Source organism: Gekko japonicus, unplaced genomic scaffold, assembly GCF_001447785.1.
Source record: "Gekko japonicus isolate JY-2015 unplaced genomic scaffold, Gekko_japonicus_V1.1 scaffold1007, whole genome shotgun sequence".
Lineage (NCBI taxonomy): Eukaryota > Metazoa > Chordata > Lepidosauria > Squamata > Gekkonidae > Gekko > Gekko japonicus.
This window is the reverse complement of record NW_015177038.1, coordinates 150220-166377: the sequence shown is the minus strand read 5'-3', so window position 1 is coordinate 166377 and position 16158 is coordinate 150220. Positions and strand designations below refer to the sequence as shown.

General features: G+C 43.7%; 1 protein-coding gene across 1 annotated transcript in view; it reads right to left on the bottom strand.

The window, feature by feature from the left end:
* LOC107124501 overlaps nucleotides 1–16158 on the bottom strand; it is a 56061-nt gene that overhangs the window by 35948 nt on the left and 3955 nt on the right. Inside the window, exons 3-7 of the mRNA XM_015427980.1 lie at nucleotides 15836–16066; nucleotides 15544–15566; nucleotides 14269–14391; nucleotides 12916–12974; nucleotides 10856–11372 (exon numbers count right to left, since the gene is read on the bottom strand). Coding sequence (XP_015283466.1) covers nucleotides 10856–11372; nucleotides 12916–12974; nucleotides 14269–14391; nucleotides 15544–15566; nucleotides 15836–16066 — 953 coding nt within the window. The remainder of the gene's footprint in view (nucleotides 1–10855; nucleotides 11373–12915; nucleotides 12975–14268; nucleotides 14392–15543; nucleotides 15567–15835; nucleotides 16067–16158) is intronic.

Below are 16158 nucleotides of genomic sequence, written 5' to 3'. Positions count from 1 at the left end.
AGCATAGTAGAAATTAACTCTTCATTCTGTTTAGACAGCTTCAGAACTGGCCAAAAATGTAACAAAAGAGATGCAGGTGTATTTGGAATCTCATAATTAGTTACCGGTATTTTCTTTATTTCAGCAATGACCGTAGTCCAAAACTTTTTAATTCGGGGACAATCCCAGCAGCAGTGTACTAATGTGCCTTTATTACCGCAACCTTTCCAGCACAAGGGAGTAGTTTTGTATTTACAATGGAACAACTTGTCAGGGGTAAGGTACCACCTTGTGAATAATTTGTAGTGTTGTAATTTCAAATTCATATCTCTAGTTTTAAACATACTGGAAGACCAAATTGTCTGCCATTGCGCCTCTGTAAAGGTAACTCCGCAATCCTTCTGCCAGGACTCCATGGTCGATGAAGAGCCCTTCCAGAGACGATCGTGTAGTTGGGCATAAATTGTTGCCAATAAATCTTTAGGATCATATCCTCTATTCTTCAAAAATCTTTCAAGAGGTAGCAAATCCCTTTTTAAATTAGAGTTACTGACAATGTCTTTTAAGGTATGGTGGACTTGGAAATATTGTATCCAGGGGATTCTTCCACCACTTTTATCTTCCAGCTGTTGTTAAGTGAGAATTTTACCATTGACATAAAAATCACAAATTCTATAAAATCCCTTATCCCTAACCAGGCTCAAAAAACCTTTGTCCAGCCCAGGAGAAAACCATGGTTGGCCAAATAATGCAGCTATATAGGAAATACCTGGGGCTTAAATCCTCTGTTTGTTCTATACATACCTTATTGTATTTGTTACAACTAACAGTTGCTGTAAATAGTATATTTTCCGTTGCTGTCAGCAATAAGTGAAATATCTTTTGAGTTGTTGGGGACGGGTAAGAGGTAAGGTTATGGAGTTTCTCTTGACACTGAACAAATTTATATGTTTGCTTTCTGAGGTGTTTGTAAATTTCTGTTAACTTCCAATTAAAGACGTCAACTTTAAAAGGCGGAAGAAAGCCTCAAGTGTGTCATACCCACGATACAACTTCACTAAAAATGTCTAAAGCAGCCGTAGTACAAGGAAGAATGTCCCACTGAGGTCATTTGATTATTACAGATAACAACCTCACAGCGGCTTGAGATTGGGCCTACTCCTATGTTTCCTCTGTTGTTCCTCATTCATATGTAAGTCTGTTTAGAATTACACTGCCTTGCATCTACTTCATTTTTACCTTGCCCCCCTCCCAAGGAAGGAGGGTCAGGGGTGGCACGAATTTTGTGCACAACTACCCTATGAAGTATGCTCAGCTGAAAGAGAATGACTGGGCCATACACTGCCACACTAAGCAGAGTTTCACCCTTCTAAAGTCCATTGATGTAAATGGGCTTAGACCGATGTGACTCTGCTTAGGATGGCACTGCCAGCCAGCTTCACGGCAGAGCAGGGATAAAATTAGGGTATTCAGACTCAAGGCCAGAGACATACCTTTTGAGGCTCTTTTGGGTTGCCCAGTAGGGTCCACACGGTGCCCTTACCAGTGGTTCTACATACTTTAACCATTTTCAGGGCTAGGCAGCAGATGCTTTCAGAAGAGAAGAATTCTAGAGGGCTAGTTGTGTTAGTCTATTGCAGCAAAAACAAGCAGGAGACATGTCAATCTTGAAGCTGCCCCAATACAAGGCTTGGGACCAATGTTCCCTCTAAGATGTGAAGTCTTGTGAGCAAAAATTCTACTTTGTGAGCTACAGGCATTAAAGTTGTGAGCGAGCGATTTGGCTCCTGCATCAATTAAGAGTGCTCTGGAGCCCTCCTTCCTGAGCTAAGAGAAAAATGTGTGAGCTGGAGGCTAAAAAACTGTGAGCTAGCTCACACCAACTCACCTTAGGGGGAACACTGCTTGGGACTACCCTTGAAGAGTGGTTGGATGCAGCAGCTAGTGCAGAGCATAAACTACTTTTTGAAGCCAGCTATTGGGACCACGTGTTCCTGATATTGCAGCAATTACATTGACTATTGATCCACTCCTGAGCCCAATTCACAGTGTTGTTTTTTACTTTTAAAGCCCCATATGGCTTGGGGATCAGGTTTTCTGAAATACCTCTCCAGGAATTATGACCACAGGGAGAGACCCTCCGGATTGTTCCCTCAAATCAACAAGGTTTATTTGGTTGGTACACAAAAGAGGGCCTTTTCAGTGGCAGCCCCACATTTTGGAACAACCTTCCCAGGGAGGTGCAGCTGACCCCTTCACTTTCTATTTTTAGGATGCAGATTAAGAGGAGCTCCGTAAGGAAGAAAAAATGGCCAATAACTGTTTTAAATATATAATACATAAATATTTTAAGGAAGGAGAAACTGTGCTTGAATCCACAAACCACTGAATACTGTGCTATTCATTTTCCTTGATTCTCCATTCAGGCCAAAACAATTCAAGCATTGCAATGGCACAAAATGCAGATGTGTGACTTTTAATGTATGGATAATGAGTGCTGCTTTTTGCCATTTGCCTATTGCATGCAGAGCTCAAGCTTTTTCCTACATAAGTACACAAAGGATTACAGCCAATGCATGATTAGTCAAAAGTCAGTGCCACTGTGATCTCATGGGGCTTTCTCCCAAGCCTTTCAACTTGTACTGTTGTGGTAAACTGAATATCAAGTGCAATGAGCTGTAGGATGGAAATTGGATAATGTACACCCATACTGGAGTTCCTTCCTTCCTTTATTTAGTTTTATGGGTGCTTTTCTAATATAGAGAAAACTGCAAGAGTCCCCAGTCCTTTTGAGCCTGAGGGCACAATGAACAAATGGCTGCCACAAGAGGGTGAACCAACCAGAAAACATCAGGGAATGATGTTATGCATAATTCCCATAGTAACTTTTCAACACTTCAGGCAGCAGCTCTTCTTAACAGGATGTCGTTTTCTAGTGAAGATTTTGTCTTTCATGCCTATGCACAGCTGTCCTTCAGTCATGAAGTGAAGATAGGGTTGCCCAGTCTATTTACCTTGGCGGCGGGGGAGCCTCGCCGGGCTCCGGGAGCTGTGGGTGGACGTGTGTGTGTGCGCGCGCCACCAGGACATCACCGGAAGTGACGTGCGATGTCGTCATGTTGAGGGCATGGCCCCGATCGTCAGAGGGAAAACCATAGAGTTTTCTCTCTGATGATCGGGGCCACGCCCCCGTGATCAACGTGTTGTCTAGTTCTAACATTGAGTCATTAAATTTTGTTTTTTTGTCCTTAGCAAATCTTGATTGTATTATTGTTCTCTCCCAACTTGTCAAGTTTATATTCATTTCTTGTAGGTTCTCTAATGTTTTTAATTCTTTTTCTTTGGTTAATAACTTTTCATAGGTTGCTTTTTTTTCCTCTGTTAGTAAAGCTGGCAATATAAAGGCTTCGAGTGGTGACACCCACATTGGTACTTCTTTGTACATTTTTTCTTTAATTTTCTTCCAAATCTTAATCAATGCCCCTCTTATAATATGGTTATTGAAGTTTTTATGCACTTTTTCCTTATCGTACCATATGTAGGCGTGCCAACCCATATACAGATCATGGCCCTCTAGTTGTAGTAGTTTTTTATCTTCTAAGAGTATCCATTCCCGTATCCATCCCATTGCTGCTGCTTGATAGTAAATCTTCCAGTCTGGCATACCGCATCCTCCTCTTTCTTTTCTATCTTTCAAAAATTTCCATCGGGGCCTGATTCTGAGGCGGCGGAAATCGGGCCTCCAAAGCGGGGGTTTACCCGCCACCCGCCCCCACTTGGCAGCCCTAAGTGAAGATCCTTGTGCTGCCGTGGCACCTGCTGCCAAAGCAATTTTATTTTTTAATCTGTACAGTCAATCAGATTCACAGTGGTCAATTAGAAGCCCTGCTGGACAAAAACTCCACCTGACCTCACCCACTTTCTAAAAATGCTGGGTGGGTGTGAAAAACCCTAAAACTTTACTCGGGCAAGAGCACCACCTAGACGACTGGGATCTTGGACCCATGGGGGTTTACATTAGAATGACGCATTCATTTCCATGATTGGACCATCCTGAGAATCAATCCCTTTTGGACAAAGGGCAATTTGCATTGGGCCAGGCCCCCTATTTGTCATGAAAAGTTCAGAGCCGTTAGCAGATACTTGATGGAGGTGGGACTATATTTTATAAGTCTCTAATTGGTAACAGAGCCTGTGACATCTGAGATGAGGTTTTGCATGGCATTGACTACATCAGCTCATCACTCTTAGAAAGGAGGCTGGCTTAGGTCCAATTCCATTGATCATAATAAATATCTGGATATTTGAGACGTACCGTTGTCTTCAGTTTCTGGCTTCAGCAGAAACTGGGTCAGTAAGAGGTTGGGTAGAGGTTAACCTTTTTTTCTTTTTTTGCTTTGCTTAGTACAACTCATTTATCTGGGATATTTCTCTTAATCTCTTCCCTACTTGCTAGATTGCACAGGCCTACATAGCTGGTTATGAGGTGTTTTGTAGGGTTTCTACCCTTTCACTTTTTTATTGCTGCACTACTGTACTAGGTTATCTTCTAATGTAGATTCAATGGATGTTTTTCATTGAGTAGCCAGGTTGCACCCCAGAAATGCATACCCATTCTCAAGAAACACCCATTAAAATGGATGATAAAGCAACTGTCTTCGGCTTTTGCAGCATTACATTTTCACCAAAACCAACAGCAGATAGTATACAGCACTGGACGTAGACCTGGGCGTAATGTATAGTCATTTTAGTTAAGTTGCCTATACTTTCACTTAGAAGTCAGACAAGGAGTTGGCAGCTGGGGCGGGGCTGCCTGACTAAGGCCTTGTGTACTGTGACTCAAATGAAGACAAGTAATACCTTTGCTTTCCAAGTATGTGCTCTCGCTATCACACTGGCAGACTCAAAGTCAAATCCTTGCCCAGCCACAGCTTCACTGGCTAAGAACATAAGAGAAGCCAATGTTGGATCAGGCCAATGGCCCATCTAGTCCAACACTCTGTCACACAGTGGCCAAAAAATACAAGGTGCCATCAGGAGGTCCAGCAGTGGGGCCAGGACACTAAAGCCCCCCCCCTGGGTCCCCCCCCCCAAGCAACAAGACAGAGCATCACTTGCCCCAGGCTGAGAGTTCCTATCTATACCTTGTGGCTAATAGCCACTGATGGACTTCTGCTCCATACGCTTATCTAATTCCCTCTTGAAGCTGTCCATGCTTGTAGCCGCCACCACCTCCTGTGGCAGTGAATTCCATGTGTTGATCTCTCTTTGGGTGAAGAAGTACTTCCTTTTATCTGTTCTAACCTGACTGCTCAGCAATTTCATTTCCACCTAAGAATCTTTAATGATATTTATTTAGGATATTTCTATGCTGCCTCTTCAGAGTCCAGTTTGAGGTGGCTTACAATTAAAACAATGTAACTATAAAAACAAGCCATTAACATAATATAAGTAAGATATAGCATATGGGTACCAGTCCTAGCCCAATCTGGAGAGACATTAAGCAGCATGAAATATGTTGGCAGAAGCAGCTGGCATAGGGGATCAGGATTTTCAAGCACCAGGGCTCCAGGAGGGCCTGCTACCACAACCCTTGACCCCTCACCACACAATCGATTGGGCCTCCCAAATATCTTCTTTCCTCCTTGGACCTTCTTTCTCCCTTGGTGCATGTGTCTGCATTTGTGGCAACAGTGGTGTGTAGATCCTTCTCTACCATTGACAGCAGAGGGTTGGTTGGTGACCGGGAAGGAGAGAAGGAAGCTGGGAGAGGATATGGGGGCTCCAGGAGGAGAGAAACACGAAATGGTGGAGGAAGGGGATACAAGAGAAAATGAAGTAACCCCTCTCCCGCAACTAATCATGGGTCCTTCTCTTAATAACTGACCCCACTTGTCATCAGCAATGTCTCTGTTTCACCACCCAAAGGAATTCCTTCACAGAGGTTAAAACGATTTCAGCAGATCTAGCTGCATTCTTTTTAATTCTGTGTGCATGTTTCTTAATCTGTAATCTGGACTTTTAAAAAATTGTGGTTTTGATTTGGGCATTTTTAATCATTCTAATTGAACTGTTAATGTTTTGTGTCCTTACAACCTCATATTACATTATTAGCTGCCTTGAGTATGGGGAGGAGAAGTGAGATGTTTTAAATAAATTAATAAACAAAATGAGAGACCAGATTATCTCCATACCCAATTCCCTTACACGTGTTTGTGATCTGGGCAGGAGTAAGGGGCACAACCAGGGGTCATTTCCTGCAGGAGCGCACAGGAGCGGAGCTCCGGCAGTAAAGAGTCCAGGGGGCGGGCACATGCAACAAGCCCCACCCCCTGCTCCCAGCTGCCCTCAGTCAGAGCAAGAAGCAGCCAGGTAAGTTGCAGAGCTCCCCCCAGTCCAAAACAGTCCAGAGCCACCTTTAAGACCAAGTTTTATTCAGGTACAAGCTCTCCCTCCTCTGCGAGGACAGATCTGCACGTTCCCCCCCCCCAATAGCTAGCAATTCAAAACAGTCAAGTGGCACCTTAGCAGTGGGTGTTGCCTTCTACACACTTCCGGTGATGACAGGGGGTGTGGCATATGCAAATAAGTTACGCTAGTGAGTTATGCTAATGAGCTCCTGCACCTCTTTTTCTACAAAATGACCCATGGGTGCAACTAATACATTCAGGGGTCTACATTTGGCTCAGGACTTCAATTTAATTCCTACCATATGCAAACAATTAACTGAGAAAACAAGTTTTTGAAATACTGTTGCATAACAAAAACATGATAATCTTGTGTTTATTGAGATTTTAATGTAATAACACAATCGTCCTGAGGATCTAAACATTACAATCTGCTGATCCTTAACAAAGAAGAAAATACATCAGTCGATGAGGATGCTGCAGTCTATAACCCACTGAACTCATCAGACTTACCCCTTTGTCTCACTGAAGTCCATGAGTCAGTTCACTTCATTTTTAGGATTGTCTACAGAGCACAAAGGCTTTTAGACAGAAAACACACAAATTACCAAAGGCAAGATCCATCAACCAACCAAAAATGCCAAAAAACAACACCCAAAAATAAAAGGAAACACAAGAAGGGCAAATTGTTCCAGCAATTAAAATAATAAAATAAAATGCTGGGTTGTTTTTTATTTGTAGGATCACCAATAAAACTGAAGTCTCAGTGAGTCTAAAAACAAAGGCAATTCTGGGCAGCGGCTGTAAGAAAAACTACAATTTTGGGACTCATCCTGGGATGCTATAGATCAGTTTAGGTTTATACAGCAGGTGCAGCTTACAACTGCTGGCTGAAAAGTCGCCACACACATTCTTCCTTCACTTATGGATTTATCCAACATGATCATTATGACCTTCCTATACATCAGCCTTTGCCCCATAGTTCTCCCAAGCCTCAATTCTAAAATAGCCAGACTAGCTATCACCAATTAGGGTAGTGGGCTAAGCCTTTTTTCCATTACCATTCACCCCACCCCACCCCCTTTTTAATGCACACACAGAACAATACCAAACCAACGAAGACTTGCATCTCAGAATTGGAATGAGAAATCACAGTCATCTATGAAGCAAAATAATGTTTTAAAGACTCATGAGATAGCCAGGGGTCCTAAGCAGTGTTCCCTCTAAGCTGAGTTAGTGTGAGCTTGCTCACAGTTTTTTAGCCTCTGGCTCACACATTTTGTCTTAGCTCAGGTAGAATGGCTCCAGAGCAAACTAATTTATACAATAGCCAAATTGCTCACTCACAACTTTAATGCCAGTAGTTCACAAAATAGAACTTTTGCTCACAAGACTCCACAGCTTAGAGGGAGCATTGGTCCTAAGACAACAACTGACCGGGTGCAAAGGGCCCTTTTAACAGTGAAGAAATTCCCTGGCACCTCTTCTTCAGGAGCAAGGTTCTGTTGTCAGTGAAATGAAACCTTTGCATATAACCTCCACAATGCTTTGCAAGTAGAATATCCTAGGTTCACAATCCTTACCCATAACTTTGGAGATATGCTGCTAAACAGTAAGCATCACAGCTTTAAACGGCTCCCCAGCATTTTTAACCCACCCCCAGCATGGTTCTTATGGGGCACAGTACATGTCATTATTTAAAAGTAACAGGCCGGGTTTTTTTGCCAGTCTTAAAAAGGCCACAATGTTCATAAAATAACCTTGCAACATGAGAAAAGGTGGTATCAGATTAATCAAAGAATGTAAGTATGCCTTACCAATTTTCTTTCTTCCTCTTGTTAAAAAAATGATACAAGTTGATGAAAAATCTAAAGCTTCCCCACTCTTCAAGCTGTTTTGCAGACCTCCCCAACAAACCAGTTTTTTGCATTCCAAGCATCTGACAAACAGATCTTTGACTCTTGAAAGCTTATTCCCTGGAAACCTTTTTAGTCTTTTAAGGTGCTATTGGTCTCGAATCTCGCCCAAATAAATTGCGCAACTGGCTGTGCATCCTAAGAGTTACGCCATTCTATGTCCATTGGAGCCAATGGATATAACTGTTCAATGTAAAATTTGACCTTCAGACGAATGTTGAGGTTTACGGGAGCAGCATAACCAGAAGAGAGAGACAGATGAGAGCAACCAGCTTGTACGGGGCATGGTGCGTATTTCACAAACTCCCCCAAACAGAAAAGTTGGTACCAGGCACAGAATTCAGCAGCTGGGTAAACCTCAGCTTTTACAACAGACTCAAAACAATTAAGCCCTTAAAGATAGTCTTGACATTGGTGAGATCAATGCCTAAGGAAATCCCAAGAGCTGATGGGAGGCAGGGAGGGGGACTGAGCAGGGCTTCCAGTGGTCAGAATATGAAGCAGGAACAGAAGAACAGAAGAAGAGCCCTACTGGATCAGAGCAACAGTCCATGTAGTCCAGCATCCTGTCTCACACAGCGGCCAACCAAACAAGCCTTGAAACGAAATTCCACAACTAACTTAACATTCACAATAGGAAGCTGATTTTTTTCTGCCTGAAAGATAATGACTCTTTCCATCTCCTGACAGGAAATAACTTGGGAGTTTTGTTTACCTTTCCACTTTCATTCACAGGAGAAGGGCCCTGTTTCATTAAGTGGCCCATCGGCATTGCATGCAGAAGGTCCCACTTTAAAGGCCCACCTAGTAGGTGAGGTGAAAAACCACACCCACAAGAGACTGCCAGGCTGACTTTGAGAGGTCAATGGTCGGACTCAATTTAAGGCAGCAGTGTTCATGCGTTCACTTGTGGGACCTTGCCAAAGTTGGGGAGCTGGAAATGGTTCAAGCTTTGGCTTGTGGGAATGCTTTCTAAAAAAAAAAGAATAAAAGAAAAACAAATGCAATCTCTCTCCCCTGCCTTTGTCCTTGTATTTTCCCATCCCAACATGCAATGCAAATAAAATGCAGGATGGGGGGAATGGACCCTTCTGCAAGAAGAGAAGTACAGTAGTAGCTGTAACATTTGTATTCGCTCAGCATGAACAGCACTCGAGCTGTACCACAGAGGAAAATGCTTACAGAAGGTCAGGCAGGCATGTCAAATTAAGAAGACAAAGAAAGACTTTGTCGGAACTGCCACATTTGGAAACAATAATAAAAGGTAAAGACAGGAAGGGGGGAAATTATTTGCTCATTAGGAAAAAAGCCGTGCAATTCCACAGATGTATTCATTATTACATGTCTATCCTACCTTTTCTCCATCATGGAGCTTGCAGACACAGGATCCTAGGCTTCCAGTCTCTCACACAGGTACTGGCCACACCTAGACCTACCTCGCTTCAGCAAGGTAGGTATATCATGTGACTTCAGACCATACTCCAGACCCTACAATGGAACAGGTATTTTCTTTGGGCAGGGAGGGGGAGGAGATGGAAGAGATGGATCCAGCACTACTTCCCCTATCAATGTTCTTCTCTTGCCTCTCCCCATCCTATGTCCCATGTTATCCATCATCCCTCCCCAAGCCAGTTTCTGATTTAGGGTGGTAGCAAGGAAACTATTAGAAATACACTGCCAATGCCCCACATCCCCTCCCCAAGCTAGGTAACAAATGAGAAAATGAGAAGAGGCAATGGCAATAAACATTCAAACCGCACCTTCTCTTTCATATCAGTTTTGAACACTCTCTCTGGCATGCTCTGAGCTTGGTAAAGAGAGAGAATATTCCGAAACGGCAATGAAATACAGATCAATATGTAATCCAGGAGACTACGGAACAGGGCGAGGTGCACACAGAATATTTGGAAAGAGATGGATAACTGAGACGAGGCAAGGAACAGAATTTGAATACTACAAATCCTAAGCTTTTGAAATGGAACTGAGGTCCACTGAAATGAACAGGGTGTGCTCCTAAGTAAATATATATTTACATTTTGGTGCAAGACATTAAATAAAAGGATGTCCAGTCTAAATGTTAGCTGAGGTAATACAAGGTAGAAGCGTATACAGATATACGAATGCTCAGCCTGCAACTAAATATTCATGATGACATAGAAGAATCTCTCAAATTATGTACACTTGATGTGATCTTTTTAAAAAATACAGGAGGGGCATGATGAAACCTGCTCTTTTGCTTACACTGAGAGCTGGAGATCTTTTTTCCCCCCAATCAAAATTCTGTATTATTCACAAAGTACCATACAAAACTATGCATGGTTATAGCTGAAGAAAATAACTAGACCAATGTACCAGAGATGGTGTCTCAGGGATACAGTCGCCAAACTCCAGGTAGGGTTTGGAGATCTCCCAGAATTAAAAAATTATTTCCAGAGGATAGAGATCATTTCCCCTGGAGAAAATGGCAGCTTCGGGAGGATGGAGTCTATGGCATTATATCTCTCTGAGGTCCCTTCTCTCCCCAAACCCCACCATGGAACTGACAACCCTACTCAGGGACACAGTTTAAGCTCTGTAGTTGGACTGTATAATTTAAAGAAAGGACATACTTTCTCTCCTTGGAATTTAGCTGACTGGAAAATAAAGATCAGGGACATATAATCCGCATCGAAAAATGCCACCCAACCTCTCTCGTAATGTAGAAAAACTTGGATTTTCTCTGGGGGGTCATCTAGGGTGAGGCATGTCTCAGGTGAAGTAAAAGCCTTATACTCATCCCCACAGAGCCCCAAAGCCCAGATCCCCTCCTCAGGGCTAATGGCAATATCCCCTTTCCTCTTCACACACTCCCAGGAGACACCAAGAGCCCAGTTCTGCCCATCCCCCACTTCCACTTCCCAGTAGTGTATCCCTGAGGCGAATCTTTCGCAGCCCAGCACAATGGTGGCGGTGTCAAATCTCTCAGGGGTGTCAGGCAGCTGCTGCCACACAGTTCCCTGCTTCACGCACTTCCTGTCTTCACTCATCACAAATACAGGATGAGCTGAGTTGGGGTCCAGAGTTACGATGGCTGAGGGGGAAAACAAACACAAAGTCAGAAGAGCTCTGCCACAAGGAAGGCTACCATCTTATTTATACATCTTAATCCAGAATATCCCAACGCAATTCACTCTATGTAGGTTTCCCCTTGAAGAAAATATGGAGACTCCAGTTAGTACAGAACACCACAGCTCAGCTATTACGGGGAGCCAGGTGGAACATGGATATTATTCCCATTCTGCAATCACTTCACAGGCTACCCATCATTTCCTGGGCTCAATTCAAGGTTATATTGACTATCACATACAAAGCCCTTTATGGCCTTGGTCCATCATATCTGCAAAACCACCTTTCTCCCTATGATCTGCCACATCAGCTTAATGCATCTGAGCAGGGCCTTCTGCAGCTGCCACCCTACACATGAACAAAACCAACAACTGCCTGTGCATGCGCTTTCTCTATTGTGGCCTTCACCCTATGGAATGGCCTTCCTGACAAGGTTAGGAGGACTCCAAAATTCCGGGCTTTCCACAAACAATGCAAAACTGAATGATAAAGGAAGGCTTTTTTACACCGGTAATAGGGCTGTACTGTAATGAATATGATTCAGAAAGATGCTTTGGCAAAGAGATAGGGACTGCAGACTATACTATTGTGTTGTTCTAAGTATGCTCCCATTGCATAACTTCTACATCATTTAAGGTGTAATGAAGAGGAATAAGAAGAGGAGGTGGAGGAGGAGGAGGAGATTGGATTTATTCCCTGCCCTTCACTTGGAGTCTCAAAGCAGCTTACAATCTCCTTCCCTTCCTCTCCCCGCAACAGACACCCTGTGAGATAGGTAGGGGTGAGAGAGCTCTGAGAGAACTGCTCTTGAGAGAACTGTGACTAACCCAAAGTCACCCAGCGGCTGCATGTGGAAGAGTGAGGAATCAAACCCGGTTCTCCAGATTAGAGTCCACTGCTCTTAACCACTACACCAAACTGGCTCTTACATGTTGTTTCAGGTATGTCTCAGTTCCATTTTCAGATTTCCATTTTCAGGTCCATTTACAGATCTGCACTGTTTTATTGGATGTCCCATGCTGTTGATGTATCTGACGTATACTATTTAACCTGCCTTGAATGTCAGTGAGAAAGCTTGGCTACAAATAACATAAATAAAAATAAAAATTAAGGTAAAGTGAAAGCCTGAGTATGGACAGTCTCAGTTTTCCACAAATACAACAGGGAGGCATGGAAGACCACTTGGGAAACTAGTGTCATCTTCGGGGATCTGGAGATTTGGGCTCGAGTGTTGACATAGTAATGGGAATAAAAACCCTCTGCTTTCTAAAAGCTAAAAGAAGGGGCCCCCACAAAAGTCAGGTGAGAGTACAAGCAAAGAGTACTCTCACCATATAATCAGCATCGAAAAATGCCACCCAACCTGCTGGATGCCTGCTGGATGGAGTGATAGTTCACTTCTCCAGTCATAATGGAGTTTTCTGGGAGCAGAACAAGAAGCCTGCACAGACGGGGCTTTGATCTTCCCTATAGGAGAATACCTCAACATAAAAACAAAAACAACTCACCTTTCTTAGCTGCCGTTTCCATTGCCCTTGCTTTTGCCAATTCAGATATCATTGTCTCTAGAGACAGAAAGAGAAGACAGACTCAAAGATCCCCGTTGCATTGATGCTGGATATAAATTATTTATTTTAAAAATATGTCCTACCCATCCATAAACTCTGTGTGTGCGTGTGTGTGTGAGGGAGAGAGAGAGGGAGGGAGGGAGGGGGAACTGCAAATACAAGAGCTAGAGTTTCTTCATATATTGCAGCTTTCACTGGGAATGAGGACAGAATGAGGACAGCGTGGTAGTCAGATACAGAAGGTGGCATTTGGTTCGGTACTTGGCAGGCCAACCATCGCAGCTTTCTTCTTTTTCTGTCACAGTCACAAGAGGATAATTGGGGGTGTGGGGGGGGGAATGCACAAACACCATATGGCCAAAATTCAGAAACCACAGACCAGCTAAATCAGCAGAAGTGGGCTATGCCCCAGAATGTTAATGGTCCCATATTCCAGCAGCTGAAGTGAAAAGAAGATTTGCATTAGCTTCAAGAATATCAGTATGGTTGCTACAAGAAAAGTGGACAATTGAGTTGGCAGAGAGGGGGGAAAACCCTCAGGGATGTGTGCTGCGGGGGTGGGGAATGTGAAGATTGTGGGCTTTGGTAGTCAGCTGAGGTGCCTCCCCGACCTACACAATTAGTCATCCATCACAGTCCTTCTACAATACTGTGCACTTCCCCAACATCCATTTTTCTCTCATCTGTCCACGTTCCCCCCTTTTCCTTCTACTTAATTCCAGTGGTCAAAATCATTTTGGTGGCTCACCCGAGGCTTCCCGCCGAAGATGTGGGGTAAAAAACTAGTACCTCTGAGGGGCAAGGGCGGGTGTCTGATCACGTTTCCGGTGGCATCCGCCGCCCGCCCATGTCCCGTAGCAAAAAGGTTTGTTTTCCCAAGTCTCCATGGGATGCGTACAAGCACCCAACGAAACATGCAAACACTTGGGGTTTTTTTTAAAAAAACAACCCCCACCGACCCGCTTCTTTGCGTGCCGCAGGAGTGAGTATGATCGGCACCTCCCCGGCACCTCCCCCCAACCACGGGACGTCAGCGGGATGTTTGATCCCGCTGCCGCGTAGTAGTTCGCTCCGGGGCAAACAGCCACGCCTCCCCCCCACGATATCCGGCCCATGTGACCGGGGCCATAGTCCTTCTACAATACTGTGCACTTCCGCAACATCCATTTTTCTCCCATCTGTCCACATTCTCCCCTTTTCCTTCTACTTTATTCCAGTGGTCAAAATCATTTTTATTTTATTCTGGGCACTAAGATTGGGTTTCTTTGAGGCAGAACACAGAATGCTGAGGCTCGACATTTCTCCAAAGCCTCCTTGATGACAATATTTTTCAGACTGAAATGCCCAAGTTTTTTTTCCAGGTCAGTCGGAGACGAAGGAACTGTCACAAGTTGTGGCAGCTGTCCATCCTGGCACCTAGAATGGAAAACGGGTCCATTATTGTGTAGTCAGGAACTTACGTGCGTTATGCGTATGAAAGGCTATAAATTGGCTGTCTGCAGTTCCCCTTCCCAAATCACTGACTAAGATGTTCTGATGCTACAGAATGTTCATAAATATTCTAACTTCTAATGGGAAAGTTTGTATGGCATAAATGAAAGCTTTGTACAGCAAAGCCAGTAAAGGTGGTACTTTTTCAAGATGGCATTTGGTTAATGGTAGCCAGGGACAGTTTTGCAATGAATTTGTCTATTTATGATATGGACTGTGTATTCAGGATTTTTAATTAACATATATAATTTAGGAAAGCTGACTTGGGCCCTTCAGATTGGGGAAAGAAAGGTGAGTTGGGAATGTTTTAATAAACAAAAGACAACTATGTCCTGGTGTTTGATGAAAATCACCCAAAGCCTCAGGTCTCCCAACTGAGGCTGGGGGTGGGGCTAAAATAAATTTAGAGTTCATTAGAAGGAATGGAAATGATTGTTTGGATTCCCCCACATCCTTTTTTTTAATCTTTGAATTTATATCCCACCCTACCCCGAAGGCTCAGGGCAGCTGTTGTTTTTCCCCCCTCTGTTTTTACTGTGTTCAACATGCAGTTTTACACAGCAAAGCATGACAGAAGCAGAAACTAAAATAAGTTCCCAAATGCTTTTGGTACTAAAAAAAAAAAAAGATATTCAAATAAAGATGTCATTCCCTGTTCTGATTATCAACATAAGAAATTCCCATGAACACAAATTGGTTGTGATACCTGAAAAGAACCTAATAGGACCCAACCAGGAAGTCCACAGGTTCATGTGCTACTCTCCTGCTCAGGAAGTAGACTGAACAAACTGTACCGTAGTTCGTTGCAACATTTCCCAAATGGGAAAAACCCAACAACATCTAAGTTTAACACAATTCGGACACGGTTCACTCCACACCATGTGGAACACTTGAGCCTCAGAACTTTTCCCACCCCAAATTGTGATTTGTTTGTAACACTTGAATGCAGCCCGAGATTTGTGCCCCACGGAGGACCTTGCTCTTCAAAACCTCTTGTTGGATGTAAGTCTAGAGTGGGCTTCCTCAGCTCTCCCAACCACAACAAAAGGTGGTGATGTTTACAAAAGAACTACATACCTGTTCAAAATGTTCCTGATGTCCTGGGGAAGGGGAAACAGAGAAAGAAGACCAGTCTCACATTTTTATTGCAGAAACAGTGCCTAAAGGCACGGAAACAAGGTGGCAAGCAAAGCCTTAAGAGCTTTGAACTTGAATCAAATTTCAAACTGGCACAGTCTAAACAAGGCACTGGGCATAACATCTTAACTAATGTGGCACCGGTTGTCTACCAGCACTGCTTCCTGCATTCCTGGCTTTAGTGCTGAGGTGCAGAAAGTCAACAGTGCAGAAAGCCCTAAGACGGCCTCACCTGCAGGAATTCACTTGCTGACTGTTGGCATTTCTCCTCCACCTCGACGATCAAGGTATCCAGACGAGTGATCTCCTCTGAGAGTTTGGTCGCAGCCCCATCCCTCCGCTGCACAATCTCTTTGTCAAACTTCTTCAGCATAATAATCAGGAAACGCTCTATCTTCTCCAGGAATTCGTGGATTTGATTAAATTCGGACTCTACTTTCTGCTTCTCAGTTTGCACATCATCCTGAAATGAGCAGGGAAAGGGTGTGGCTAGCTCAGGTTGACAAAAATCGAGACATAGGTGCTAAAGTCCTTGGTGCCCCCAAGCCAGCAGGT